This window comes from Archocentrus centrarchus, chromosome 1, assembly GCF_007364275.1.
Source record: "Archocentrus centrarchus isolate MPI-CPG fArcCen1 chromosome 1, fArcCen1, whole genome shotgun sequence".
NCBI classification, from domain to species: Eukaryota; Metazoa; Chordata; class Actinopteri; order Cichliformes; family Cichlidae; genus Archocentrus; species Archocentrus centrarchus.
This window is the reverse complement of record NC_044346.1, coordinates 39,358,664-39,386,262: the sequence shown is the minus strand read 5'-3', so window position 1 is coordinate 39,386,262 and position 27,599 is coordinate 39,358,664. Positions and strand designations below refer to the sequence as shown.

The 27,599-nt window shown below is 41.9% G+C and overlaps 1 protein-coding gene across 2 annotated transcripts in view; it reads left to right on the top strand.

Moving 5' to 3' along the window:
* The window catches only part of sorcs3a (sortilin related VPS10 domain containing receptor 3a), a 232,051-nt gene that overhangs the window by 117,501 nt on the left and 86,951 nt on the right, over window positions 1-27,599 (top strand). For both annotated transcript variants that reach the window (XM_030730511.1, XM_030730512.1), the window contains exon 4: window positions 4,130-4,288. In XM_030730511.1, the coding sequence (XP_030586371.1) occupies window positions 4,130-4,288 (159 nt within the window). The remainder of the gene's footprint in view (window positions 1-4,129; window positions 4,289-27,599) is intronic.

The following is a 27,599-nucleotide window of genomic DNA, read 5'->3' as shown; positions in this document are numbered from 1 at the left end:
GAGCAGATCATAGCCGATGCTGATTGCTCGTCATGACTCACTCCTCCTCTCTCTTTTCATGTGGAGAAAATTTAATTCCACATCAAGGGCACGGCAGAAACGTGGTCCCTCAGGTTCTCGCTCAGGTTGCTGATGTGACACAGAAAAAGAAGAAAAGAAGAAAAATAAATAACACTTATGCTCATGTAAACAACACACATTAGCAATTTAGTTCTGAGAATTTTTCACAAACCTTTGAAACATGTTTGTAAAGGTGCATGCCAACCAAAACCTGGTAATAATCAATCTTATCCTAGTGGTTGCCCTCCAGCTTTGCCTGTGAGCCGAGTGCCTCTTCACCCTCATCTGTGGCCTAATTATTTAGATTTACCGTTGCATATATATGTGAACGTTTGCCTGAATGCTTGCTTTTGCCTCTTGCATCTGAGTCGCCTTATTTGATGTCTGCCTGTGTTCTATAAAAAGAGCCAACTGGGCTGGGTAGCTAATCACTCACTGTAAGATATAATCAGCTGCTGCTCTGAGGTATTCCTTCAGCCATGATAAAGGCATCATTATATGTTCACTCCATTTTTTTTCTTGATTACAATGTCTCAGAAACAAGCTGTGACCTTTGACAGAGTCACATTGTGGGTCTGAATGATAGTAATAACGTGCAGTGCAGACCTCTGAAATTGAGACCTCCTGTGGGTCTTTGGCTGTATTTTGATGCGTGTTGCTCAGTTCTTGATTGAATGAGTCATGGATTAGGTTAAATTAAAAATAAGGACACGCATTGTTAAAATGCCATTGAGGAAGCAAGACAGTGAAAACATGATAGCTAAATGTTGGTGATTAAGTGCTGATCCATACTTAATGAGCATACCGCTGCAACAACTCCGTGTTAAAACCCACCGTCAGAGGAAGACTAAGCTCGGCTGAGCCGGCGTGACGTGATTCATTTGCTGCAGAGAGTCTCTCTCCCTCCGTCTCTGATCCATACCTCCACATCTCATCAGCCGACAGCTGCTGGCTTCTGTTGTAGCCTGTGCAGAGCTCAACACCAGGCTGATAAAACACAAAGGTTATCCCTACAACCTTTATTGATTTAGTTTTGTTACCCTCCTCGCTCGCCCACTTCCTCACCGAGGCTGAGTGGATGCTGTGAGGGAAATCTTAATCACCGCTTGCTAATGCTATCGGTCACTGTGATTCTGGAAGTGAATAATTATTGTTTGAGGGTGATTGTTTTAGCAGGCAGGAGAGAAATTGGCTGCTGCTCCATTTCCCGCCTTTGTATTGGCTTTGAATTGGTTGTGGGTTCTTTCTAATTGCAGAGGCGACAGACAGAAAAGGGCTTGTTACGATAATTTCTGAGGTGGGGAAGTAATGCGGTTGTTTTTGTACTTACAAGGTGGTAAGTGAGTAATAGAAATGTGAAAATACTTTCTGCGAGCAGGGAAATACAGGCAGATTGTGAGCCCATGAATCAAGGCTTGAGAGAAGATGAGCTAAGCTGGGGCCAGTGGAGGCTTAGATAGTTCGAGCCTTCACCTGAGTGATGTTAGGATATAAGAGCCAGCCTAGATTTGAATATGAAATGTATAGCATGTTCATAAAGGCTCTTTCCTTTAGCTAAAGGTCCTGACAGTTGACTGAAAATGTAAAACAGACCCTGCTGCTCACAGCAACATGATGAAATATGATTACTTCTTAAAAACTGTAAATTACATCTGACAAGCCCCAAAGACTGTTGCAGATATCAGGAGGCCTTGGCATTCGACGGTGACAGGTAATGAATGGTGAGATTGGCGAGCCCGGGCCAATGAGAAACCCAGATTGAGAAAGTGCTGCCCGTTTATTGGTGCTTAATGAAAAACAATTTATCTAAATCACCACCAGGGAGGGTTCCTGGTTAAAGCTCTGGGAAGAAGGCTAGCATTTCTGTCAGTGACAAATGTGCTGTTGTTTTTCCAATTCAGATGGAATTGAGGAGAGAAAACAGCCGTTTGGGCTGCGAGCACCATCGCTGCCCACCATCCCACCGCACAATCACAGAGCAGGCGTGGGGGCTGTAGTGTACGCCAGATAACAGATTAAGCACTGAGAGAGAAACATTTGCAGCTGCACTACTTCCTGTTTTAATGCTAACAAGAAACAAGCTAGGCTGGTCTGAACTCAGCTCCCTCACAACTTTGGAGTCAAGCTCGTTTTTTCCAGCTGCAACAGGGACCAGCGCTCAGAAAATAATTAATGATGACAATGCAGCGCTCTGCATGCCTACAACTAGTTAGCAGTTAGCTAAGAACCAAAGGAGGCTGAACAGCTATCAGATAAACAGTGTCTTCACCAGGATGTGGTGGGTCTTTTTTTTAATGCCAGCTGGTGCAAATACAGCCCGTTAAAACTGTGTTTTACTCTGTGGGTCTGTGTGTTAGCAGCCATCATGCTCATCTGCAGCAGCAGCAGCATTTTTTTCTCAGAGTAGCTTTGTGAGAGTTGCACTTCAAAATAATCCTTATTTCTGGGCTTTTTTTTTTTTGCTATAAGGAGATACGTGCACGTATCATTCATGTAAACATGGAGGTCAGTATATGTGTATGAAATAAAAGCCTAATAGGTCCCTTTATAAAACATTTACTACAGCCTTCTGTACTCGCTCCAAGGGACCCAAAAATTAAATATTAAGAAGAGTTTGCGTGTTAGCTTACATATTAACACTTTGCTCCTACATGTTCCAAGCATGTAGGAGCAAAGCTTCTACTTGGCAGCCAAGCAGACATTCACTGTGCCCATCAGCAGCTGCATTAAAATTTATGTCTTCCTCGTGCTGCTCAAACGCCCCTGAGACCTCGGGGGGTGTCCTGGCACCAGCAGGCTTGCAGTGGACACTGTGGGTTACACTGTGGGTTACACTGTGGGTTACAGTGAGGCTGCTTCCATTGAAGAGCTCTGTTGCCATCAGGGGGTGTGGAGCAATGTTTAGGTGGGTAGTGCGTGTCAAATTAGCAATGCACATAAATGCAAAAACCCAGCTTTTCCAGCAGAACGCTGCATTGCAACACAATGATCAATGTTATTTACTTCACCTGTCAGTGGTGTTAATGTCAGGGCTGATTAGTGGATCTGCATCGTCCTGCGATAGAGTGCATATTAATCAAGATTCTGAGATAGCTGCCCTAAAAGAGAGGCATACAAATAAACACCTGTACAGTATGCATTTATGCGGTTTCATGCAGATCCCTGTTTACAGGAAAGTAAATCAAACACACTGATAATGGATTCATTTCAGATTATAAGATTCAAAAGAGTGCTATTGTTTTTAAATGCTACACCTATGCTACACCTTCTCTTTATTCAAGGAGGAATTCCTGTGACCGTTTCATCTGCTCCCACAAAGACTCCAGATGTCATTAGCTGAAAGAAATATGCATTGTGGAATCCCTGTTCTTATTGAATACTGTAATAACTGTGATGGCTCTGGTAGAAATATTCCAAGCATGAAATTAGGCCTTCTACCACTGTGGAGCTGTTAAATTTGAAATTAGAGTTTTATTGGACGCCAAAATGACATGCTAAAGCACCAACTGATAAAGAAAATAACATACTGTATGTGCAGATCCGTGCGTGGCTGTTCAATCCCTTGTTTGCACGGCACTTAATTGCAGCTACGCTACGAGTGCTGTCACCTTACTGTAATCTGTTTGGTAATTTTAATGATTATTTTGACTCCACCTATGTGCTTGAATGTCAGTCTGTTTTGGTTTAGATGCCACTTCACCCGCTGCTGCTGTGCGCAACGTTCTATCTTTTTTGGAGGGAGATGATGAAAACGCAGAGGCGCCCCCTCAGAAAAGCTACAGAGCTATGGCAACACAAACGCAAGAGTCAGAGTCAAGAAATGAAGCTGGAAATATTCCAGAGCTGTTTGCCAAGCATAAGCCTGACGTGTGCCAGAATGCCAGGCCTATTCTGCTGACGCTAACGTCTCTCTTCCACCTCCTCTCATCTCCCCATCTTTTCACCTCTTTGCTCAAAATTTGCCCTCCAAATCCTTTCTTCTCCCATCTTCAAAAACTCATACCTATATCCTTCACATGTGCACACTCTCCTCCTCCTCCCCTTCCCTTTCTCCCCTCCCTGCTCTCAGATTATGGTGTTGACAGATCCGGAGTTTGAGAGTAGCGTGCTCATCAGCACTGATGAGGGAGCCAGTTACCAGAAGTACCGCCTCAGTTTCTACATCCTGAGCCTTTTATTCCACCCCACCGAAGAGGACTGGGCCTTAGCTTATAGTCACGACCAGAAGGTGAGATCATTGTCATCTTTTTTCTGTCCTCGCCTGCTATTAGCTCCTTATGATTTATTCATACCAACCTTTTTGTGCTACTCACATAACATACTGTACGGTAGTTTTCTTCAATTTAGCTAATTACCTGATGGTAATGGTTTCATTCGCTTGCTGAATATGAATCTTTGACAGTAACACAAATTCATTTACCTAAAATGAAGTATCAGGCTTTCTTTGAGACAGAGTCTTAATGCCTTGTCCAGCCCATAATAAGTTATATATTGTCCTAGTCCCCTTTGTTAAATTGTAAGCTAAACATATTCTCCATCGTTTCACATGAAAGCTCTTCAGAGCGGCAGTGACGGTGCAGAGGCGCTGACTCACAGCTCACACACATTTGTGGTATAAAATAAATCTCCACTGTTAAATTCACCCCATTTTTAGAGTAATACCCTTTCAGGTAACATCTGCACCAATCAGTACACGCACAGATATCCTTTTCTCATGTGCTTTTCACGTCCCACAAGAAGCATGCATGGAAAAATCACTGGACTGTAAAGGCTTTTATTGTGAAATGTATGTATAATAACACATATTTGCTAAAAGCCTTTGTGAGAGAACTGAAACAAATCTGCTGTAAAATCTGCATCCTGTCTGAAAATAAACTAACTCTATGCTGACGTCAGAGTGATCCCACCTGTTGGTTAGTGGAGTCCACGTTGAGCGTTTTTGCGGTTGGATTTTGTAAAGTCTCTGATACAACATCATCATCCGTATCTCAGACAACATAACTTCACCTGCTGTAGGTTAATATATATATAATATATACTCCAGTCGAGCAGTTTGGTGAAGTTTGGGGTCTATAGTTGTGAAATTGCTTGCTCTAGATCATAAAAATTCATCATTTAAAACTTCATATTGATGCCGTTAAACATAGGTGTGTTCATTAAGCACACCGCGTTATCCTTGGGGAACTCTGATATTATGGTGACACATGACATTAGTCTGCCATGAAATCCCTCACCTGCCTTATTAACCAGATATTTTTCCATGGCTGTCATGGAGAAATATTTGAGTGACATGAGCCAAAACAGCTGAGGGGCCCTTGACTTCTGCTTCTGCCTTATTTCACTATGTCATTGATGCAATGATTATGATTGTGAACTCAGTTAGAGAAAAGCTTATATGAGCATACCGTAGACGTATGAAAACAGTCTTTCACTGGGCTTTGGACTGTGCCTAAAAATGATTTTCAGCCTCTTTGTTTCCCACACCAGTCTTCATCATGGTGTCACCTTCACTGAGCTTTGTCACACAGTGTGGAGCTCAGCACAGCATCTTCACACAGAGCTGTGCACTGCAAACAGCTGCCATTAAGCTCAGTGATGCTGACCTGAAACGATCACCCTGTAGGATGGGACGTGGTGCAGGAAGGTGGTGATTGGTGAACAGTGGTGGCTGTGTCAAACCCGTCAACACCTAAGCATTTAATGGGTCACTGCATGAGTCAATGTCAAGCTAAAGTACAGCAGCTAACATTCTGCACATCAGCATTTAAATGGTTAACTGCATAAAACTATCCGGCAAAGCTGACTTTATCCTCGGCTGATATCATGGAAATCTAATTAGAAAATCTGGCCATGTAATATTTTTATGTTTTAGGAAACGCACATAATGTAACACAACAGAGTGTCATGATCCCTGTCTGGTCCTAATGCCAAGGTGAGGCGTTCATCTGGCCGTTCATCACTACTACTCCTAGTTTTAGTCAGAATATGGTGAAACTTTCTCACAGTGATCACCTAATCAGTCTACGCCCAAACTGTGACGAGCTCAGTGTAACATTTACAGGCAGTAACAATAATAATGTACACTGTGATGGCTCATGAGACAGAGGAGCTACAGTGTCACTGATATTCTGTTTGTTCTCTATCCTCTCTGTCTGGTTGCTTCGTGGTTTCTTTGTTCTTAGTTTTATTTGTTGTTAGGCTTTGATTTTTACTTATTTCTTATTAATTTGAACTTGTAGTTCTTGTTATATTTTACTTTGCATTTATGGAGTGTTTCCCTCTGTATCATCCTCCTCGCTTTAATGTTCTCTCATGTTTCTCTGTGTCCTTGTTTCAGTCATGGTTGTTATTCATTTCCTGTTTTACTTTGGTAGTTAGGTGTCACCTGTGTCTTGTTCTGAGCTTTACTTCCCCTCCTGCCTCATTGCCATTGATTGTCTTCACCTGTGTGATCACTCTCACCTGTGTCTCATTACCCTCCTGCTGCCGCTTCCCTGATTGTGTATAAATAGTCCTTCCCTTCAGTCTCTGACTTAATGTCTGTGGTTCCTTCCTAGAGTTTTAGATTTCATTTGCTTTCTATTTTGGACATTTTGTACTTTATTTTTTTGTTTTTCTACATCTTTTTATTGAGTATTACGCAACCATTCATCCAGAGCGCATCTGTAAATGTTGCAGTCTTGCAGCGCTCTGTCAGCACTCTCCACTGTCAAATGTCTTTTCATTTCACCTGATCAAAGAGTATAATGTCAGTATCTGTCACACTTCTTCTCATGTGCTTTAACAGTCATTTTCTATAGATGATGACTTCATCTATCAGAGTATCATTGAAACATCACAAATCAACAACCGTTATCTCTTTTTCAGTGAAAAGATCAGCTAATTGTGTTGTTTTTGGTGCTGTGTTTCAGCATATGTTCAGAAGCCTTTTGATGCTGTTGAATTCTCTCTTTATGGAATCTCACAACGTGGTTTCTCTTACTCAGTGATGCAAGCCATCATGTAGAGAAATTTTACATTAGATACAACTCAGGTCAATGCTGAGAAAGCTCTGATCATCCAAGGGTTTTTGTACTACAGATCATGCACTTGAAATTGCTCGAGCTTCCTCAGAGATCGGAAAATCAGATTTTGCAGTTAATGGATTTTTCAGGGTAATGAGCCCAAGTGAACATGTATTTCTGTCCAAGTCATTTTAGCTAAATTTTACTTCACTTAAAATATTGTAAAAATGCATAAAAAAATGTAACCATAACGTTCACTGAATTGACCACAATCTGTGCAGTTTATTTGTTTCGGGTAGTTCTTGTTTAAAGAGTTTTAATGTTTTAAAGTTTTTTTTCACATGTTCACAATGTGGCAGTTTCTTTACACTAACCTTGATGGTTAGCTCATAACCTTTAGCTCATAAACTTAACTGCGAAGTGCAACAAACATGATGCACAACATTTATATAACTATTATGTGTCTTTGGCTCTTGCGTCTTTGTAGACAGTCTTAGCAGCTGCTTGTGGATGCATGACAAACATGTTCATGACTAATTCTGCTGATGTTGGAGCAGCACAGATGACTTCATTTGTGGCAGGGGAAGACCGGTCCATCGGATGTGGAGGATGATGAGGCTCTGTCTTTCCTGCACTGTTGTTTCTCGTATGTCGAGACTTCCTTGTGGATTGCTGCCCTCCATCTGCTTCTGTCAGCGGCTGTTTTCTCCCAAGTATCAGGGTTTATCCGAAGGTTCTTTATAGTATCCTCGCAGACATCCTTGAAGCGGAGTTTGGGACGTCATCGATGTTGTTTGCCTCTGGCCACAGCACCAGACAGAAGCTGCTCGGGGATACGTGAGTCCACCATCTGCCTGACATGACCCAGCCAACTCAACCACCTCTTTGAACGGATGACTGATGAGACTCGGGTGTTAGGCGCTCAGTCCTGCCACTTGATGCCAAGGATTTTTCTAAGACAACGAAGATGAAAGATGTTGAGTTTTCATTCCTGTCCCTTGTACATCGTCCATGTCTCTGATCCATACAGAAGGGTGCTCAGCACAGAGTCTTTACAACTGGTAGACTGCCTTCTTCTGTGTTGACCCTCATGAAGCAACCATCACGAGCGTGAAGTGTCCTCTTCACCCACCAACTTGCTGCCATGCCTGGAAGGGTATGGAGAAAGTGTTTTGCCTGAGTTCTGCTTTCCTTCTCTCGGTCTTGCTGAATGTTTTCAAGGAAAGACGAAGTTGATACGTTTGGAATTTCATCAGGACTGCAGGGGATGCCAGCCAAAAGCATCACATGCATGGTGACTGCCTAATGGGTCCCTCTGGATTTGAGGTTCACTCCTCTAGCCTCAGTCTAAGGAGACCTGACCTACAAAGCAGCAGGGGGCTGATTGGTGAGTGCCAGAATGTGTCCACACACTGCTGGGCCTGCACATAACACCTCTGGGGCTCAGACCTGCTCCAAGATCCCTCACAGTTCAGCATTACCTGTTGTTTGCCAACTGGGAGGCACAGTGAGAGTCTTAGTGTGGCAGCTGTAAAAGCAGCAGGAGGGGTGTTTAAGCACTCAGCCTCTCTTTTCGCTCATGGAGCTAGATGGTGGCTGCAGCTGGACGTGTTACAAGCACACAACAGAACCAGGCTCAAGGAGGGGCAGTCATCTGCTGTGACCGGTTGGGCTGAGGGGGAGAGAAAAAAAAGAGAGCCAGAGATTAATAACGATTAATGATTAAATGCAGAGTGGAGTATAAACAAAGTACATAAGGTGAATGAAAGTGCATTATGGGAACCCCCCCAGCAGCCTAGGCCTATAGCAGCATGACTAAGGGAGGGTTCAGGGTCACCTGATCCAGCCCTAACTATAAGCTTGATCATAAAGGAAAGTTTTAAGCCTAATCTTAAAAATAGAGAGGGTGTCTGTCTCCTGAATCCAAGCTGGGAGCTGGTTCCACAGAAGAGGGGCCTGAAAGCTGAAGGCTCTGCCTCCCATTCTACTCTTAAGTATCCTAGGAACCACAAGTAAGCCAGCAGTCTGAGAGTGAAGTGCTCTGTTGGGGTGATATGGGACTATGAGGTCTTTGAGATAAGATGGGACCTGATTATTCAAGACCTTGTAGGTGAGGAGAAGGATTTTAAATTCTATTTTAGATTTAACAGGGAGCCAATGAAGAGAAGCCAATATGGGAGAAATCTGCTCTCTCTTTCTAGTCCCTGTCAGTACTCTAGCTGCAGCATTTTGGATCAGCTGAAGGCTTTTCAGGGAGCTTTTAGGACAGCCTGATAATAATGAATTACAATAGTCCAGCCTAGAAGTAATAAATGCATGAATTAACTTTTCAGCATCAGTCTGAGAAAAGATGTTTCTAATTTTAGAAATATTGTGCAAATGCAAAAAAGCGGTCCTGCATATTTGTTTAATATGTGCATTGAAGGACATATCCTGGTCAAAAATGACTCCTAGATTTCTCACAGTGTTACTGGAGGCCAAAGTAATGCCATCCAGAGTAAGTATCTGGTTAGACACCATGTTTCTAAGATTTGTGGGGCCGAGTACAAGAACTTCAGTTTGATCTGAATTTAGAAGCAGGAAATTAGAGGTCATCCAGGCCTTAATGTCTTTAAGACATTCCTGCAGTTTAACTAATTGATGTGTGTCATCTGGCTTCATTGATAGGTAAAGCTGAGTATCATCTGCATAACAATGAAAATTGGTGCAGTGCTTTCTAATAATACTGCCTAAGGGAAGCATGTATAATGTAAATAGAATTGGTCCTAGCACAGAACCCTGTGGAACTCCATGATTAACCTTAGTGTGTGAGGAAGACTCCCCATTTACATGAACAAATTGGAGTCTATTAGATAAATATGATTCAAACCACTGCAGTGCAGTACCTTTAATACCTATAGTATGCTCTAATCTCTGTAATAAAATGTTATGGTCAACAGTATCAAAGCTGCACTGAGGTCCAACAGGACAAGAACAGAGATGAGTCCACTGTCAGAGGCTCTAAGAAGATCATTTGTAACCTTCACTAATGCTGTTTCTGTACTGTGATGAATTCTGAAACCTGACTGAAACTCTTCAAATAAACCGTTCCTCTGCAGATGATCAGTTAGCTGTTTTACAACTACTCTTTCAAGAGTCTTTGAGAGAAATGGAAGGTTGGAGATTGGCCTATAATTAGCTAAGACAGCTGGGTCAGTGATGGCTTTTTAAGTAGAGGTTATTTGCACAATTATTTTAAGTTCATGGGTAGAGACCCTTTAATTTATTTTCAACCATCTCTAGTACTTAAAAACTGCACGTATAGAATCACCAGTCAAATCTGATGCATAATGCATAAAACGTTTGCTGATTTTGGCCAAAATAAAATCTAATTAGCTTTTCCCCACCAAGGTCCTTCAACTTCTACTGCTGCACACGTCAAAGTTATGACGTTATGGCTTCTCTGATGGGTTTTTCCAGAGTGTCAGCATGATCACTGACTCTGGATTCTCCCACAGCTCTGAACAAACCATGTTAATTACACTTAATTTATCATAATTAAGATTAAAAAAGCACAGCTACCTACATCTTCACTATAATAAGCAGTAGATATGCCTGCCACCACACAGTTGAAATGCTCATGAAACTCTATCTGCACATGTATTTATAAGTTTCCCAATTCAGGAATTGATCAGCTCTTTGGATTCAGGAGGATGACCACCATTCATGTCATTATAACATTTTCACATAGAGTACCATGTCTCTCTGTCTTTCATGACATTTCTTACTCTACTTGAGATGTGAGTCAAAATGGGATCTTTAACTGATGCTTCAAAGCAGCATTATTATTTTAATCATAAATGTATTAAATATCCTACACTTCACTGTGAACATATTTCCATTATTTTAAAATGATACCATTTTGAATCAGTATTTTTGGTTTATTGCACAAAGGTGTTACATTTTGTGATGTACCGATAGATTCAAATATGAGGGATAGTGTCTTTTCATCTCTTTAATGATGTGTATTCAGGTTGGGGATTATGTTTCTTGCTAATTGAGACTGCTGATAACTTGTTTTCTAAGGAATCTTTTCCTCTTTCTTAGTCTCTCTTATCGGCCTTTTTTGGTCTATTTTTGCAATGAATTGGTGTCTGACAACCAAAAAAAAAAAATCATGTGCATCACAACTTTAATTTGAGCTCCATACTTTGCTCCAGCATTTAAACTCAGCATGAAACCTCCAAATTCTGCAGCTGCTATTTTAGACTGCGAGCAAGTATTAAGATGAACATGCGAACCAAGTTCCAGAAGTTCAAATCGCTGTGACGTCTCGGTGGGAGTTGACATGAAAGACAGGTGCTTCCTGCCTTTAGCCAAGGTTCTGGGCAAAACATAAAATTATTCTGATGGATTGAGAAGAGTAAAAAGGACTCATGAGTCACCACTGCTGCATGATTGGGAAACAGTCTCTTTTAATGTTAATTAAAAACATCCCTTAGCAGGTTACATTATCTCTAAAGATTACAGCATATACAAAATATGAGGCGCTCCCACCTCACATCTCACAAGATCAATAGCAGTAACAGCTATTGATCTCACTGATTAAATACATCTCAGTTGTGAATGCAGAATACACATCAAGCAAAAGTTCAAGAAGGCTGGGGTAGATGGGACATGGATTTGGCAGTTCAACAAAATCAAGGTAGTCCATGTCAGGGTGTGCAAGATTATAGGTATTAGGAGGCTGTGGCTAATACAGCTATAATTTGCATCATCACAGGCCTCTGTGGCCCCCAAAGCAAAATACCCAGCCATGATTACCACCTCTGCTAGACCCATTTTTATTCGCCTCCTGAATGTGTCATCTGTACGCTGCAACTACCTCCCCAGGGCTGTTGTTGCAAATAGAGAACGTGTTCTTCATCTATGTAGTTAAAAGGGGTTTACATAGATATTATTGGTTGCTTAATTCAACCTGATTTCCCTCGCAGCCTCGACACTTCGTCTCGACTGTTAAGCCAGTAGCGAGAAGCTTTAATATGCTCATTTTCAGCTTGTAACCAGCTAATAGTTTTCAGACTGGGTCACTCTGAATTTAATCAGCTGTAAGTTGGTGCTTAGCCGTGGTTAAGTGCAGCCCCGAGGACTTAACTTTGAGGCAGGAGTGAAATTCTTTAGAGAGACATTAGAAACTATGTCAGGACAAATAGGCTTGAGTGAAGTATTTGTTATAATTCTTGATTCCCTTTTATGACTTTTTAAAATTAACATTCAGTTCAGACCCCTCTTTTAGTAAATTGAGATATTTTTAGATTTAGAACTCTTAGCGACCTTTTCAGGCTCTTATCTCTTGACTGTGTAGAGACAATTACTCACTGATGTAGTCCCAGGCTGCCTTTAGAGAATAAGGCCAGTGTTGCTGCTGCCAAGTCAGTGAATTATGTAAATAGACTAACACAGAAGAACAGTAAAGGGAAGAAGCTCCACACATAGAATAAATAGGACTCATCTTATTTATTCCCTCATTTTATGGCTTCTTGTCTAAAATCTTTTCTAGCAACGGCCTAGACAAGAACAGGCTGTTTTCTCTAATTTCCTCACTTACACAGGAGAATGCTTTTTGCCCTTTAGCTGATATAAATACCATAATATTTCTAATGTTGTGTTGGTCGATATTTTGTAGCAGTTAAGGGACACTGCTGATACCTTCCTTTGCATCTCATTAGCAGTGGAACTGTAGGGACTTGTAAACACTAGGTTTCAAGCAATGGATATTACCATATCTCTGCTTATGCCTCAGCAAACTTGAGAGACAAGGCCCTGGCTCTCTAATGGACTGTGTAGTTATTAACTCATCCAATAATTACATCAGAGACAAGTACAGTGCTGTACACTGTAATCAAAGGTTGTCGGCAATCTGCTGTTTCCTTATGTGAATTTACCACCTATGGCAGAAGGGAATAATTTTCCCAGCTACTATTTTTCATTGCTCATAATTGTCTTAATTACCATCATTTTGATCCGCCAAATGCTTAAGAGTTATCAACAATTTTAAATACGTTGGGATTTTTCATAAAAAACTGGACAAAGCTAATGCCAGAGAAGCTAAGCTATTCAACCTTTTTGTTACTAAAGAAAATAAAAATCAAAAAGAAATAACATACACTGCAGACTAAGTCTAGCACACAAATGATAAATTATAAGGTCAGAATGCTAACGTGCTAACAGTGACCATGAAAGTAGAAGGTTCCTGGTCGAACCCCAGCTGAAGCCGTTCTGTGTGGAGTTTACATGTTCTCCCTGACCAGACAAAGACTGAAAAACAAAGGTAGCTATGTACTAAAACATGCCCGACTTAATTATCCTGTACTAAAGAAGGCAACTGAGACCATAAAGTAATTGTGAAAGCGTTTACTGAGGTCATTTACAGTGTAAAAATCAATTTTATTTATTACACACCAGAATCACAACATCAGTCACCTCAGGATGCTTTGTGTTGTAAACTAAAGACACTACAAAATACAGAAAACCCCAACAGTCAGACAGCCTTCTATGAGCAGCACTTGGCAACAGTAGAAAGGAAAAACTCCATTTTAACAGGGAAAAACCTCCAATAGAACCAGGCTCAGGATGTTTCTAATTGTAGAAATATTGCACAAATGCTATAAATAATATGTGCATTGAAGGACAGATCCTGCTCTGAAATGACTCCAAGATTCATCACAGTGTTACTGGAGGCCAAGGTAATGCCATCCAGAGTATCTGGTTAGACACCATGTTTCTGGGGGTGTTTGAGGGTGGCTGTGACTCAAGAAGTAGAGCAGGTCATCTACTAATCAGAAGGTTGGTGTTTCAATTCCTGGCTGCTGCAGTCTGCATGCCAAGGTATCCTTGGGCAAGAGGGCAAGATACTGAACCCCAAGCTGCTCTCTGATGCAGCCATCAGATTATGAATGTGTGTGAATGTTAGATAGTAAGCACTTAGCTGTAGAAGGAAGTGCTTGTACGAGTGGGTGTGAATGGGTAAATGCAACCCTGTTGTATAAAGTGCTTTGAGTGCTCAGAGTAGAAAAGCACTATATAAGAAGTAGTCCATTTACCAGTTTCTAAGATTTGTGGGGCCGAGCACAAGAATTTCAGTTTTATCTGAATTTAGAAGCAGGAAATTAGAGGTCATCCAGGCCTTAATGTCTTTAAGACATTCCTGCAGTTTAACTCATTGATGTGTGTCATCTGGCTTCATTGATAGGTAAAGCTGAGTATCATCTACATAACAATGAAAATTGATGCAGTGCTTTCTAATAATACTGCCTAAGGGAAGCATGTATAATGTAAATAAAATTGGTCCTAGCACAGAACCCTGTGGAACTCCATAATTAACCTTAGTGTGTGAAGAAGACTCCCCATTTACATGAACAAATTGGAGTCTATGAGATAAATATGATTCAAACCACTGCAGTGCAGTACCTTTAATACCTATAGCAAGCTCTAATCTCTGTAATAAAATGTTATGGTCAACAGTATCAAAGCTGCACTGAGGTCCAACAGGACAAGAACAGAGATGAGTCCACTGTCAGAGGTTCTAAGAAGATCATTTGTAACCTTCACTAATGCTGTTTCTGTACTGTGATGAATTCTGAAACCTGACTGAAACTCTTCAAATAAACCGTTCCTCTGCAGATGATCAGTTAGCTGTTTTACAACTACTCTTTCAAGGATCTTTGAGAGAAAAGGAAGGTTGGAGATTGGCCTATAATTAGCTAAGACAGCTGGGTCAGTGATGGCTTTTTAAGTAATATTTTAATTACAGCCACCTTAAAAGCCTGTGGGATGTAGCCCATTAATAGAGATAGAATGATCATATTTAAGATTGAAGCATTAATTAATGGTAGGACTTCTTTGAGCAGTCTTGTAGGAATGGGGTCTAATAGACACGTTCATGGTTTGGAAGAAGTAACTATTGAACTTAGATCAACTGGAGAGAAACGCTGTAAATAAATATAAACAGTAGTATTGAAAGTATCTGTACACAATGATACGTCTGTGAGATGGTTATGAATAATTTTTTTTCTCTGTAATGGTTAAAATCACATTGCATACCCAACTCTTTAAGTGAGCCAGTGCACAGTTCTCTTGACTGCGCCCAGGCCTGGCATGCAGCAGTCACACTGCTTGGATGAACTGGTCTTTGCAGATTAAACATGCTCAGGGGCCTGGCTAGCTGTAGGATTTTCACGGGTGAGGAGCCGGGTCTCCAATTCACTCAACCTGGCCTCCAGGGCTACAAACAGGCTACATTAAAACAAAACAGGCTATTACAAGTGTTGTTATTATTAATGCAGGCAGAGGAGTAACTAAACATTTGACCCACAGAGGAAAGTGCGAAAGGGACAGGTGAAGAAGAAGAAGCCATGCTGCTAGTGACTCAGCTAAGAGCTAAGCTAATAGCTACACTAAGCTAGTTAATCCCTAAAACATTAAGCATATTAAGTGAATTCTATAATCTACAGGTGATTCAGCAAAATAGGAAGCCTTAAGATACAACAGTGAGAGCCAACACCACGTGAAATCACCACTAAGAGTCCCAACGTACAGTACTGTGAAAAAGCCCTTGTTTCTTTATGTTTTCCTCCCAAAGAGACAGACCATTTTAAAAGTGCTTTTGAGCAATAGTTTTCCAGGCTTTCTGTATTGCCGCGTTTCCATTAGTACCTACTCAGCACGGGTCGACTCAGCTCGCCACGACTCGCCACGGTCTTGTTTTGTTTCCATTGCAATTGAGTACCACCTCAATGTGGGTGGAGTCGATATAGCAGCGCGGGCTGTAGTGTAATTTGCATGCGACTCAAAACACAACACAACAATGGATGAGATAGAGGCAAGCTAACGTAGCTAAGGCCAGTTTAATATCGTTATCATGCATAAGTCCCCCATACAGTGTTTTAATAGATGAAGGTTCTCGTTGTTAATGACTAATAAAGCAGAAGAGTGTGATCATCTGCTGTATTAGTCATGTCATCAATAAGCAGGAAACATCCAACAGAGACCTGACCCTGGGCCTGAGAAAAGGATCTGGCTCTTCAGATGATCCATCTACTGTTCACTGAAGCTGTGAAGAAGCCATTTTTAGGAAAGGATGGCTGAGGTATGCCAAAGTATACAAGAACCACACTGTAAATCAGTGGCAACAAGTCTTACAGAGAGATTAATCCAAATTTGAATTTATTTGGTTCAAATCATCAGTATGTACTGATGTCATCAGGAGAGATGTATAGCAGTGAGTATACCTCTCGATCCACCAAGTGCAATGTCAACTGGGAACCTTCTGATTGGTAGTTTTCATTATGACAGGGATCCCAAACATATTCTCAATAAGTCAATTCTCCACAGACCTGGACAGATAAGCAAACAGTGGAACAGTATCAGCCTCCCCAAAGCCCAGACCTCAACATTATTGAAGCAGAGAACAGAACAAAAGGCAGAAACATCCAAAGAAGAGCTTTGGAACGTCCTTCAAGAAGCCTGGAGAACTTTTCCTGAAGACTACTTAAAGAAAGTGTGAGAGTTCAGGCTCTGAAGAATAAAGGTAGTTGTACCAAATTTTGACTTTCAGGGTTGTTAGAATCGCACAAACTGTTTGTTTTTTTTGCCTTTTTTACTGTATTTTATGCATGTTTGCAGATCTAAATATTTTACATTTACTACCAAGTATAAAGAAGAGACAGGAGGCTCAAGACATTTGCGCACACTGTACTATTTCTATATTTCAATACATTTGGGCTTCTTTTTGGAACAGTGTGAGTCACTCACTGCTGCCCATTACAATGAATCTAGACTATGTCCATTTCTCTATACGTGGGTAAGATCTTTGGCGATTGTTAGAGATGAAAAAGTTTATGTGGAGATTATACAACTGTTTTTACAGGCTGAGTAAAAATAACTGTACCAGTAAGACTGACAGAATAATGACTGAATGTCCCTTTCAAATCATGCCTAGAATGAAGTGTATATTTGCTCTCCTTGCTAGTTTGCAGCCATATCATAATCATAGCTTTTTAAATGATTTGGTGTCAGCTAGCCCACAAACAAGTCCATGACTGACATATTTTTGTTTTGCTCTCATGTTCTAAAATGTGCTTGCCAGGCGCCTGCTGTGACTCCTTAGCACACCTCTGTAAAGCGATCTGTTGCTCACGAACACAGAGACCCAGACGGTGTTACATGCTGGTTTGACCAGTCTGCAGAAACACAAGTTAAATGCTGACAAATTGAAATTCCCCATCCTTGAATTTCCCTTGAAACACAAGCAGCAAATATCCAAACTTTCCCTTTAGAGAAACAAAGAGAGTGCATATTCACACATCAACAAACACATGTTGAGTTTACAAGGATAGCGGCTTTCATGGCTCAGCTCTAACCTCATAAAGAGATGTGTACATGGAAATGTGGTGTATATTAACACCCCACTTCAGTTTCATTACCCTAAGACCATGTACGACAGACCCAAGGTCCAGGCAAACATCCAGATTGTGTGTTTGTATTTCCACTGGAGGAGCAGCAGTCATTAATGCTCTGACAGTTGTAGCAGGGAGCTGCAAATATATTACTAAATCTGACCTAGAACACGGGATTGAACCAGAGCTCTCCATGGCACTGAGCTGGCAGTCTCCCACAGACAGAAGGATTAATGCCATTAGTCAGATGATGGATGGCTCCATGTGAAACAGTAATAACACAATAGATCATGGCTAAATGATCATAGAGGGAGCTGTCTTTGATAGGTTAATTGTAGACAGTAGATGAAGTGTGCTTAGCGTTAAGAGTGGAAAAAAGCAATGGTATGATATCGGAGTCATAATCTGTCTGTACAAATGTGTGTTCACTATCAAACAAAAGAGAGCAAAAGAGCACGAGCAAACAAGATGCATCATAATATTCCTCAGACGGAGCGAGGGACTGTGTAGGAGGTGCATCTGTCCAAGTGCGTAGGCACATATGAAAACTTCACAACATGAACTTAAGAAAGAGAGAGAAATTACGCCGGGTTAAGTTTCGCCCTGATTTATCAGGAAATGTTTGTGCTTTTTGTGTCTGGCATGATTAAATGGGGACTGGAGCTCTGAAATCAAAGAGAAAATGATGGCTACAGTGAAGCGCTGAGAGTACATGGCAAAGAGAGGCAGGCAGAACAGATGGAGCAGTTCATTCTGATGGAATAGCAGATATGTATTGTCACTCCGTTGTCAAAACAGCAGATGGAGGTGTGCTGCCAAGCCAACAATGGAGAGTGTCAACAGAAAAGAAAAGAAAAAACTTCTGTTACTTGGGAGACCTCATTAAAAGCTGCGCTCAACTCTTCATATATAACTCAAGGTGGAATAAAGCCACTGTTGGATAGTGCTTGGTAGGATTTTGTGCTCTATGTGAATTTCATCTTATATAATTACTAAATGCTTTTATTTTTGAAATGACATCTTAGCCATATAGGCCTGAGAGTTGGAGTTGATGACTTTATATGTGACTCTGGTAGACCAACCAATGAGCTCCGACTGGCAGTTTAGCCTTTTCAGATAAAACTTCTTGTTCTTTCCACTGCTCACTGTTTTTCAGATAATGGAAGCCTTTTATTGTATTCTACTCAATTTTACAGATTCAAGTGATGAAAAATTGGCAGGAGAAGAGAAAAGCAGTTTGTTTTTTTGAACGTTCCTCCAATTTAACCACCACAGAAACTTTGTTAAAAGTTATTTTGGAAGATGGGAATCTGATGAGCGCTTCTAATGAACGTATTGATTTGTCAGTTTTGACATTTTTAGACTGAACATAAAAAACCTTTCATTATTGCATTCAAAGATCAGGTAAAGTTGAGGGTATAAAAGCAACCCTTGCTCTTGGTAAAGATGGTTTGTCCTCTGAAGATGCTGAGGCAGCTGAAGCAGAAGCCTCTGATATTTAAACATGTGTACTGACCTTTATATTATCTTTAACATGTCCACTGGGACTCTGTGGGCCTGTCACTCCTCTTACAGCGCTCCGTGGAAGAGGAACATAGCTGTCGTGGATCATGCTTGAATTCTTATTAAAAGCATTTATTCTGTTATAAAAGTTTTACTGGCATTCTCTGTTGGCGTGGCAACAGATGAATAGATACTGATTGTTGGCTTGTTCATCAGTTTTCAGACTATGCGTTGTCCCTCGTCATGTGTCCCTCTGACACTGCAGCTGAGCTAGCACCTGATAGGATCAACTAGGTTAGAATCCCTTAGTATGAAACCTGTTTGCTTTTATCCCTTCCACAGAGGTAAGGGGAAGCACTTTGACCATTTGCATATTTCTGTTCTGTAGGGGGGGGTGGTGTGACAGATTGTATCACCCACTACTTTTGTCTCTGGTGGCTGGCAGCAGAAGAGATGGAAGGTCTTTTGGGCTGTTCTTTTGCTGAAAGGAGTTGAGGTGTGTGTTTTTAGACTACAGGCAATTATGACAGTTATTTTACTCAACACATTCCAGGAATCAGAGTATTGAAACACGGGTCTGCCGGGGGGGGGGTAAAAACATAATCTATCAGACCTCGACTAGAACGCTGTAGTCAGTGATGTAAAAAAAGAACTAAGTGCATTTACATTAAATTCATCTGTGCACTTAGTTCTACTGGATGTTCCCACAACATTATCTGTTATTATATCAACTGTTTGAACTTTCAGATGTGTCTCATGGCTTATTGCAATGATTTCTGCAGATGTTCAGAGTTTTCTTGCTTTTTTTTCTGGTTTGGAGTACATTTATAGGATGTCAGCTTAACAGTTATTAGATGAGCTTCCAGAACATTTGAATCAGGAGGACCACGAGTTGCAATTGTATTTCCAACTTATATTTGCAGTGTGTGTCAGGTGGTGGTCAAGGTCGGAGGCCCTGGCCGACTGATCCCCAGCTGTCAAGACCGGCTTTTGGCACATGGAACATCGCCTCTCTGGTGGGGAAGGAGGTTGAGTGTGTGAGGTTGAGTGATATAGGCTAGATATAGTTGGGCTCACCTCAACGGTGGAGCCAGTCTCCTGGGGAGGGGCTGGACTCTGTTCCAGTCTGGAGTTGCCATCAGTGAGGGGGCAAGGAGGGGTTATTCTTGTGTCCCCTAGGCTTGCTGCCTGTGCGTTGGAGTTTTCTCCCATGGATGAGATTACCCTGCAACTTTGGGCCGGGGAACGGATCCTGACTGTTGTTCGCACTTATGCACCAAATGACAGTTCAGAGAACCCACCCTTCTTGGAGAGCTCTACTTGCACGGTTTATAGTGTGGGTGGGGCACTGCTGACTTCAACTGAGGATATAGTTGGGCAGTGGAAGGAATAATTTGAGGACCTCCTTAATCTACTGGGACACCGTCTGTAATAGAAGCAGAGTCGGGACACGGGAAACGACTCGCCCATCAATGAAGGTGAGGTCACTCAGGTAGGTACACAACTCCTTGGTGGCAGGGCCTCTGGTGTGGATGAGATTCATCCTGAATGCTCTGGATGTTGTAAGGCTGTCTTGGTTGATATGCCTCTGCAACGCTGTGTGGGGATCTGAGGCGGTGCCACTGGATTGGCGGACTGGAGTGGTGGTTCCCATCCAGTCTACACGTGTTTTGTGGACTTGGAGAAGGCATTTGACCGTGTTCCTTGAGGTATCTGGCCCGTTGTTACGAGCCATTCAGTCCCTGTAGAGCTGCAGTGAGAGTTGCCGGCAATAAGTTGGACTCGTTACCAGTGGAGTTCGGACTCTGCCAGAGCTGCCCTCTGTTACACTGATTCTGTCCATAATTTTTATAGACAGAATTTCTAGGTGTAGCTAAGTGGAGGAAGGCTTCCACCTTGGTGGCCTCAGAATCTCATCTCTGCTTTTTGTGGATCATGTGGTTCTGTTAGCTTGATCAGGTGGTGGCCTCCACCTCACAGTGGAGTGGTTCAGAGCAGTGTGTGAAGCAGCAGGTATGAAATTTAGCACCTCTAAGTCTGAGACCATGGTCCTCACCTGGAAAAGGGTGGAGTGCCTACTTCCAGTCAGGGACGAGTTGCTTCCCCAGCAGGAGGAGTTGAAGTATCTCGGGGGCTTGCTCACGAGTGATAGGAGAGGAGAGCAGGAGATTGACAGACGGATCGGGGCTGTGGTTGCAGTGATGTGAATGCTGCACCGGTCAATCACAGTGACAGTTGAGCATAAAAGCGAAGCTGTCGATTTACCGGTCAATCTGCGTCCCTGCCCCCACCTATGAGATCGCGGATACAAGTGGTGGAAATGAGCTTCCTCTGAAAGGTGGTTGGCCTCTCTTAGAGATGGAGTGAGGAGTGCAGCCATTCAACTGGGGCTCAGAGCTGCGACTCCTCCACATCAAAAGGAGCCAGTTGTGGTGGTTTAACAACATTTAGGGAGGGATTCCAGTAATATTTCCTTTAATGCCATCTGCTAACAAAATGGAGGCGCCCTTCATTTTGGTAACACTGCATGAGAGCATAGTTGTCATTGAATACGTACAGTATGTTTCTGATGTCATACTTTGCAGACTGTCCCTGAATGCTCATCTTACAGCCAGCACAGAGAGAGCAGTGCAGTTAATGCAGAATGGAGGACGACTCCCTTTAATGACAATGAGCCCGTAGTTTATGCTCTGCTTCAATATGAGTGGAGAGACAGAGGTTTGGTCTTCTAGTAGCATTTATGCTGGATGGTTATTTTTACATTTAGTGGCCCTAGCACTCACTGAGAAGCTTTTGCATTTCACATGTTGGGGTTTAGTGATGTCGTCAGTAATCTACGGCTTCTATACATAAAGTATGAGCATTTTTTTTGCTTTACTAGCAAAAATACTATAGCTTTTTTTAATGCTCGAATATTTCATATAATGCAGCTGAGAAGCACTAGACATTCTCACACTGAGCTAAAATGAATGGATAGAAAATAACAACACACTTCTGACATTTTGGTTTCTGAAAGATATGATGATAGCACTGACGAGATCTCATTTCAGTATTTTTAAATGTAATTTATCAACATGTGGTTAAAATGCTGTTTGGCACATCTTTTACTAAAACTAACCAGGTCGTTTTTGGTGCCTAACCGGGCGGTGTTGGTGTGTTTGTAGCTAAATTTGGCTTAACTGAAGCCCGAGCTTCTACTACGCTGGGTCTACTCTGTGTGCTGAAATCTTTTTTGACGTTTGGTACTTTAGCACAGTACTGGTCAACAACATAATAAGTACTGTCCAGGGTTTGGTGTCCTTGCATTTACTGGTACAACAAATGAGACTATTCCAATATGCAAAAGTGAAAGAATCCCCGAGGACTAAGAGTCATCAGGGCAGCACCAGGCCTTTTTCTGTGCTAAATCTACCCCAGCTAACATAAAGGCAAATGTTTCTGTTGATTTAAGCTGATTATGCAGTATGAATTATTCAGTGTGCTCCAATTGCCTAATGACTGCCGTTCATTCAGCTTTAGCGGTGCAAAATTTTGCTGATGTTTGTATAGCCTTTGCCAGAGAAATTATAACTATTGACTCAAGTTTCTTCTGGTCTACTTGCAGACATTATGCAAAAAAAAAAAAAAAAATCATTACAGTGTTCTTTCAAGGAGTATTTCCATTTTTATCTTCTTTGTTCATTTTGCTACATTGTACTTTTCTCAGGTTGTTTGACAAACCACAAGCACAACCAAACAAAAGCCACAATTTTTTATTCAACTTTTGTAAAATAGTTTTGAAATAGCTTTTCTTCTGTTAATCCCCCCCTCCAGGCCGTGACCTGTTTATTTATTATTAGCACCCCAAGGTTTGCATTTTAGGACAACATAAGTAATTTACTAATTGGAGTGTGAAATTGCAGGGAGTCTTACATTACAAAATGTCATTGCACAAATAGGGAGGAGAGGATCAAAGATTTATGGTTCAAAAGTGCTGTGTTACCAGAAAAAAAATCCTCTGTGCAATTTCCAGCACCTCCCAAGCCCATATAGTCTCAAACCCATTTCCCTTTTCCTTTCACAATCCCCCTAATGATCGTAACAGGCCTTGGAGCCCATAAATCTCAACAGTAGGGAAACTAAGTGTCTCATCATTATGCAGAACCCACCTATCCTCTCAAAGAGCATCCATGTAAGGGCCTCAGGACAGTAGTGGTACTTGTTTAAATCCAATCTCATTTCAGTGAGCTCTTCATCACTTTCTTCCCTCCTGCACCTAATGACGTCCCTGTGCCATATTGTTGTCTTATGTGTAATGGGGATGAGCTGAATTACTCTTCCGCTTGACTAATGGTGATGACTGAGTTAAGTTGACAGAATCATTTTCAGTTGAGGTAATGTTGTTGCTGACATTTGTTCCCTAAAGAAGTTACCAAGTCCTCCTGGAGTCATCTGCTGGACGACTATCACCTTCACAGGTTTAGGGTTCAAGCGTACATCTGTTCATGTTTGTGAGTAGATATGAATCACAAAGCGATGCATTCATGTTACATGACAGTGATCCAAATATGCCACGATTCAGTTCATCAGAAGAAGCATAAAATGAACTTTTTACAGTCCTCCCACAATGTGCTCAAGTAACCTCCAAATACAGTGCAAGGTGACCTTGAACCGCGAGAACCATTAGTGCTGGAAATGACATCACGGGAACTAATAGAGTTCATGTTAAAGCTGCACATTGTAGACCAGTACCTGCATTGCTGCCATCACATAGTGGTGATAATTAGGTGTTATTTCTCTGCTTTGTTTGCCTGTTTCTGGGATTGATGCTCACGCTGACAGTGTTAGGACACTTAGAAAGGCTCACTTCATAACTGAGAAGAGTTGGAATAAATAATACTAAGAATGCAGGCAATAATTAATATAAGGTGGAGAAACATCTTAGACTAAGGGCCACACGTGAGGTTTCCTCCCTCTAACCCAAAAGTGGATTTTTGGAACATAAAGATTTGGCTGTTTGATTCATACTGTCACTTATGTGCATTCATGCTCACTAAATCAGTTTTATAAGATGGCACCTTTGGTCTGAACCCGTTCATTTTCCTTCTCTTCTTGTGAGCAAAAGTCTCGGAGCAGATAAACTTAAACTAGATTAAAGTGACTTCATATTTAGTTCCTTTACCTGCAGTAACTGCATCCAGCCTGTGACCCTCTGACATCACTAAACCTTTACATTCTTCTTCTGTGGTGCTTTTCCAGCTTTCCCTGCAGCCTCTTTCAGTTCCTGGTTTTGGGGGGGTCCTCCCTTCAGTGTCCTCTTTAGCAGCTAAAATGCTCTGTAGGGTTTAGTCTGAGACTAACTAGGCCGGTCTAACACCTTCCTGCCCCTGATGAGCTCCTGTGTGTGTTTGGGTCGTTATCCTGCTCATGATGAATCACTTTGTTCCATCTTTCTTTAAACTGACACACAAAATGTTTCTGTGGACTTCTGAGCTCATCGCACTGATGACATCACGGTGACATCATCGGCGAAGATTAACGAGCCCGTCCCAGAAGAAGCCGTGACATCACCTCCGCTGCGTTTCACAGATGAGCTCGTATGTTGGGGATCGCGAGCGGATCCTTTCCATCACCGTGGTAACGGTTCATCTCTGTCTCGTCCGTCCGTCAAACTTCGTCCCAGAGTTTCTGAGGCTCGTTCTTCTTCTGCTCTTCTCGCTCATTGGTGGTTCGTTTCTTCTGGTGAAGCCTCTGTGCTTTAGTTCATGAAGCCTTCTGTGAACAGGAGATGGTGATCCTTCACCCCTCCCTCTGGAGGCTGCTGCTGATGTCACTAACAGCTGTTTTAGGGTCTTTCTTGGTCTACCTGTTCCACACCTGTTACTTAGTACACCTGTGACGACTTTCTTCTTCAGGACCTTCCAAACGGTGGTACCGGCTCATGATGGTTCTTGGCTCTGGTTGGTTTTCCATCTTCTCCGTGTTTCCGTGTTGGTTCCTCCTCCAACTATAAATGCAGTCTGCACAGGCAGGACCCCAATCTAAGTGCAGACGTTCAGCACTATTTATTGTTTGAATCATCATAATAGGACACACCTGGGCAACAAAACACACCTGTCAGTCAGTGGGTGGCTTCAGACCAAAGATGCTGAGCTGTGGATCAGATCCAGATGGAAACACCTGGAAATAAAAGCTGAGACTTTGATCTTTTTGTCTCATATTCATCTTTTAATGTCAAACCCAAATGTTTGCAGTCTGCAGCAGAAATAAAGGACTGGCCTCACTGCTCCAGCCCTTTGTGGAGGGGAGTGTAGAGCTGCTTTTGGGCCCAGCTGTGCTGTTCTTAGTCAATACTTCAGTGTTTAGGATGTGCTTCTGTTTGGCAGAAATCTATGAAAGGTAAAATAAATAGAGCTCCCAACTTCTGAAACACCCCCAAACTATTTTGTTTTACTTTATTTATGATCATTTTTAGAAATTACAAGTACATTATCAGCTCAGGCAGCTGCTGCAAGAAAACATAATGTCATGGCTCTGCCTTACACAAAGACCCTTAAGACCCTCAAAAGTGATAAAACAGTGAATAAATATTTTGCTTTTAATATATATTTAATATTCTTAAGAAAAATGTAGTCCACACAAAGTACCTGTGGCAAGTATGAGTCATTGTTTCACTGCATATTGAAGTTGTCATGTGTAGTTGTGAACTTGCTGTCGGGCCTCAAATGGCCAAGATTTCATCCTCGGGCTTCCTCACAGATTCATCCAGCTGCTGCCGGTGTCTGTGCTGCTGGACACACACTGTGGGCTGTCCTTCATCTTTTTGGGGCTTCCTTAGAAAAGAAGGAAACTAATCAACATTTCAAAGCTGAGCAGTTTTGGGAGGAACACACCTGTAATTTTCTCTCTTTTTCCTTTTTTGTGTGAATGTACTAATACACAAAACAGGTGCAGACACATCTGGATCAGCTGTCTGATTTGGTCAGGGTCTTATACTTTGGAGCAGGACGATGGAAATGGGAAAATGTTCTGTCAGGTAAAATGTGAAGGTTAGTTTAGCTGCTGAGGTTGTGACTGGGAGAAGCTCGGGCGATGACTTTAACAGAGCTGCCGGGAACGGCTGCTCGTTTCCTCTCTTACATAGATGTGAAATACACAACATGTTCAAACACTTTTTCTTATGAAGGCTCAAACAAAACTAAAAATATGTTTCTGTGCTTGCTTCCCAGACAAAGTAGGAATGTTCTCCACTACGTGCTCCCACGGGAAGCCAACAGCCCACCTACAGTGAGGAAGAAAGCCGCACAGCCGCCTTTCTGAGAGAGCCACGCAGTCCCTTCAGTCCTTCAATATGCAAACATTGTTTGACTTAATCCACCCTAACGATGCAAATTTATGCTGTTAATTATTTCTCGCTGAATCGTATCCTTGCTAAACGTTTTCAGATATGCAACGGGGACATCAGACTCAATAAAGTATTCAGAGGGAGAGAGAGAAGATATTATTCAGGATTACTTCTTTCTTTATTCTTTTTCATATGCATCTCCTCCATAAAATGAATTTCCATTTGCCATTTTGTACCATTCCTAATATGGGAACTGTTGTTGGCTGTGACCATAGATTCTGCTGCTGAACTGTCCTCTTCCAGATAAGCTCTGTTAATGCAGACCTGGTTTGATAGGAATTGCAGCGCTGAGGCTACAAGTGCTGGAAGGTTCTCTGCCATTGTAATCCTAAGCCGACATCTTTATGGATGACTAAATCTGATTCCTTATTCAGAGCTCTGAGATGTGGCACATGCACACTGAATAAAGGTTAGAATTTCATTGAACAGAAAGCTGTCTGCTTGTGAAAGAGCATACTATCCTCTCAGTGCGGTCACAGTGAACATGAGTACTCTCAGCCAGGGTGTCTTTGATTTTCCTTCCAGTTTGATTAAAAATGCAAATCTCCAGTGAAACTTCAGTTAAAATGAGCTTTTCCAATCAAAACGATTGATTCAGAAATAGACTAGGGTTATCTTTAAATAAAAGTAATAAGCATTTTTGGAGATGAGCCAGAGAAGCTTCTGCAGCCTTGAAGAGTTCGAGTGAGTGGGCAGTGCACATGTTTGATGGGCAAACAGAGCCGATGCAGCATCTTGTTCTAGTAGATGTACTTTACAAGCTGACAGATGTTTTTGCTGGCTTCTGTAGTTAAGCAGGTTCAGTAGCATTCACCACTGTCTGCATCAGCTCGTGTTTTTGTCCATGTGCTGCAGCTGCAAGCTAGCAGGAGGCTGGAAAGTTAAAAGGGACCTGTTATGGTTTTCCTTGCCATTTCCCTTCCCACCTATACTTTTCCAAAGGTAACTGCTGAAGTTAAACGTGGTGAATGTTTCAAATAATAAGTTCGGCATCTGTGCAAAGGATCAGGCTTCATTGCAGAGTTTTGGGCAGGCTGCATCTGTGTGAAGCAAGCAGCACCCCGCCCACCTACTATTCAAGCATTGTGCTTGTGAGAGGCAGCCAGTCCAGAGCAAAATGACTTAAAATGACCTTTGTTGTCACTGGTAAATGGGCAGATCTGGATACATTACTGTTCGTGTCCTACTGACCACTGAAAGTGCTTTCATACC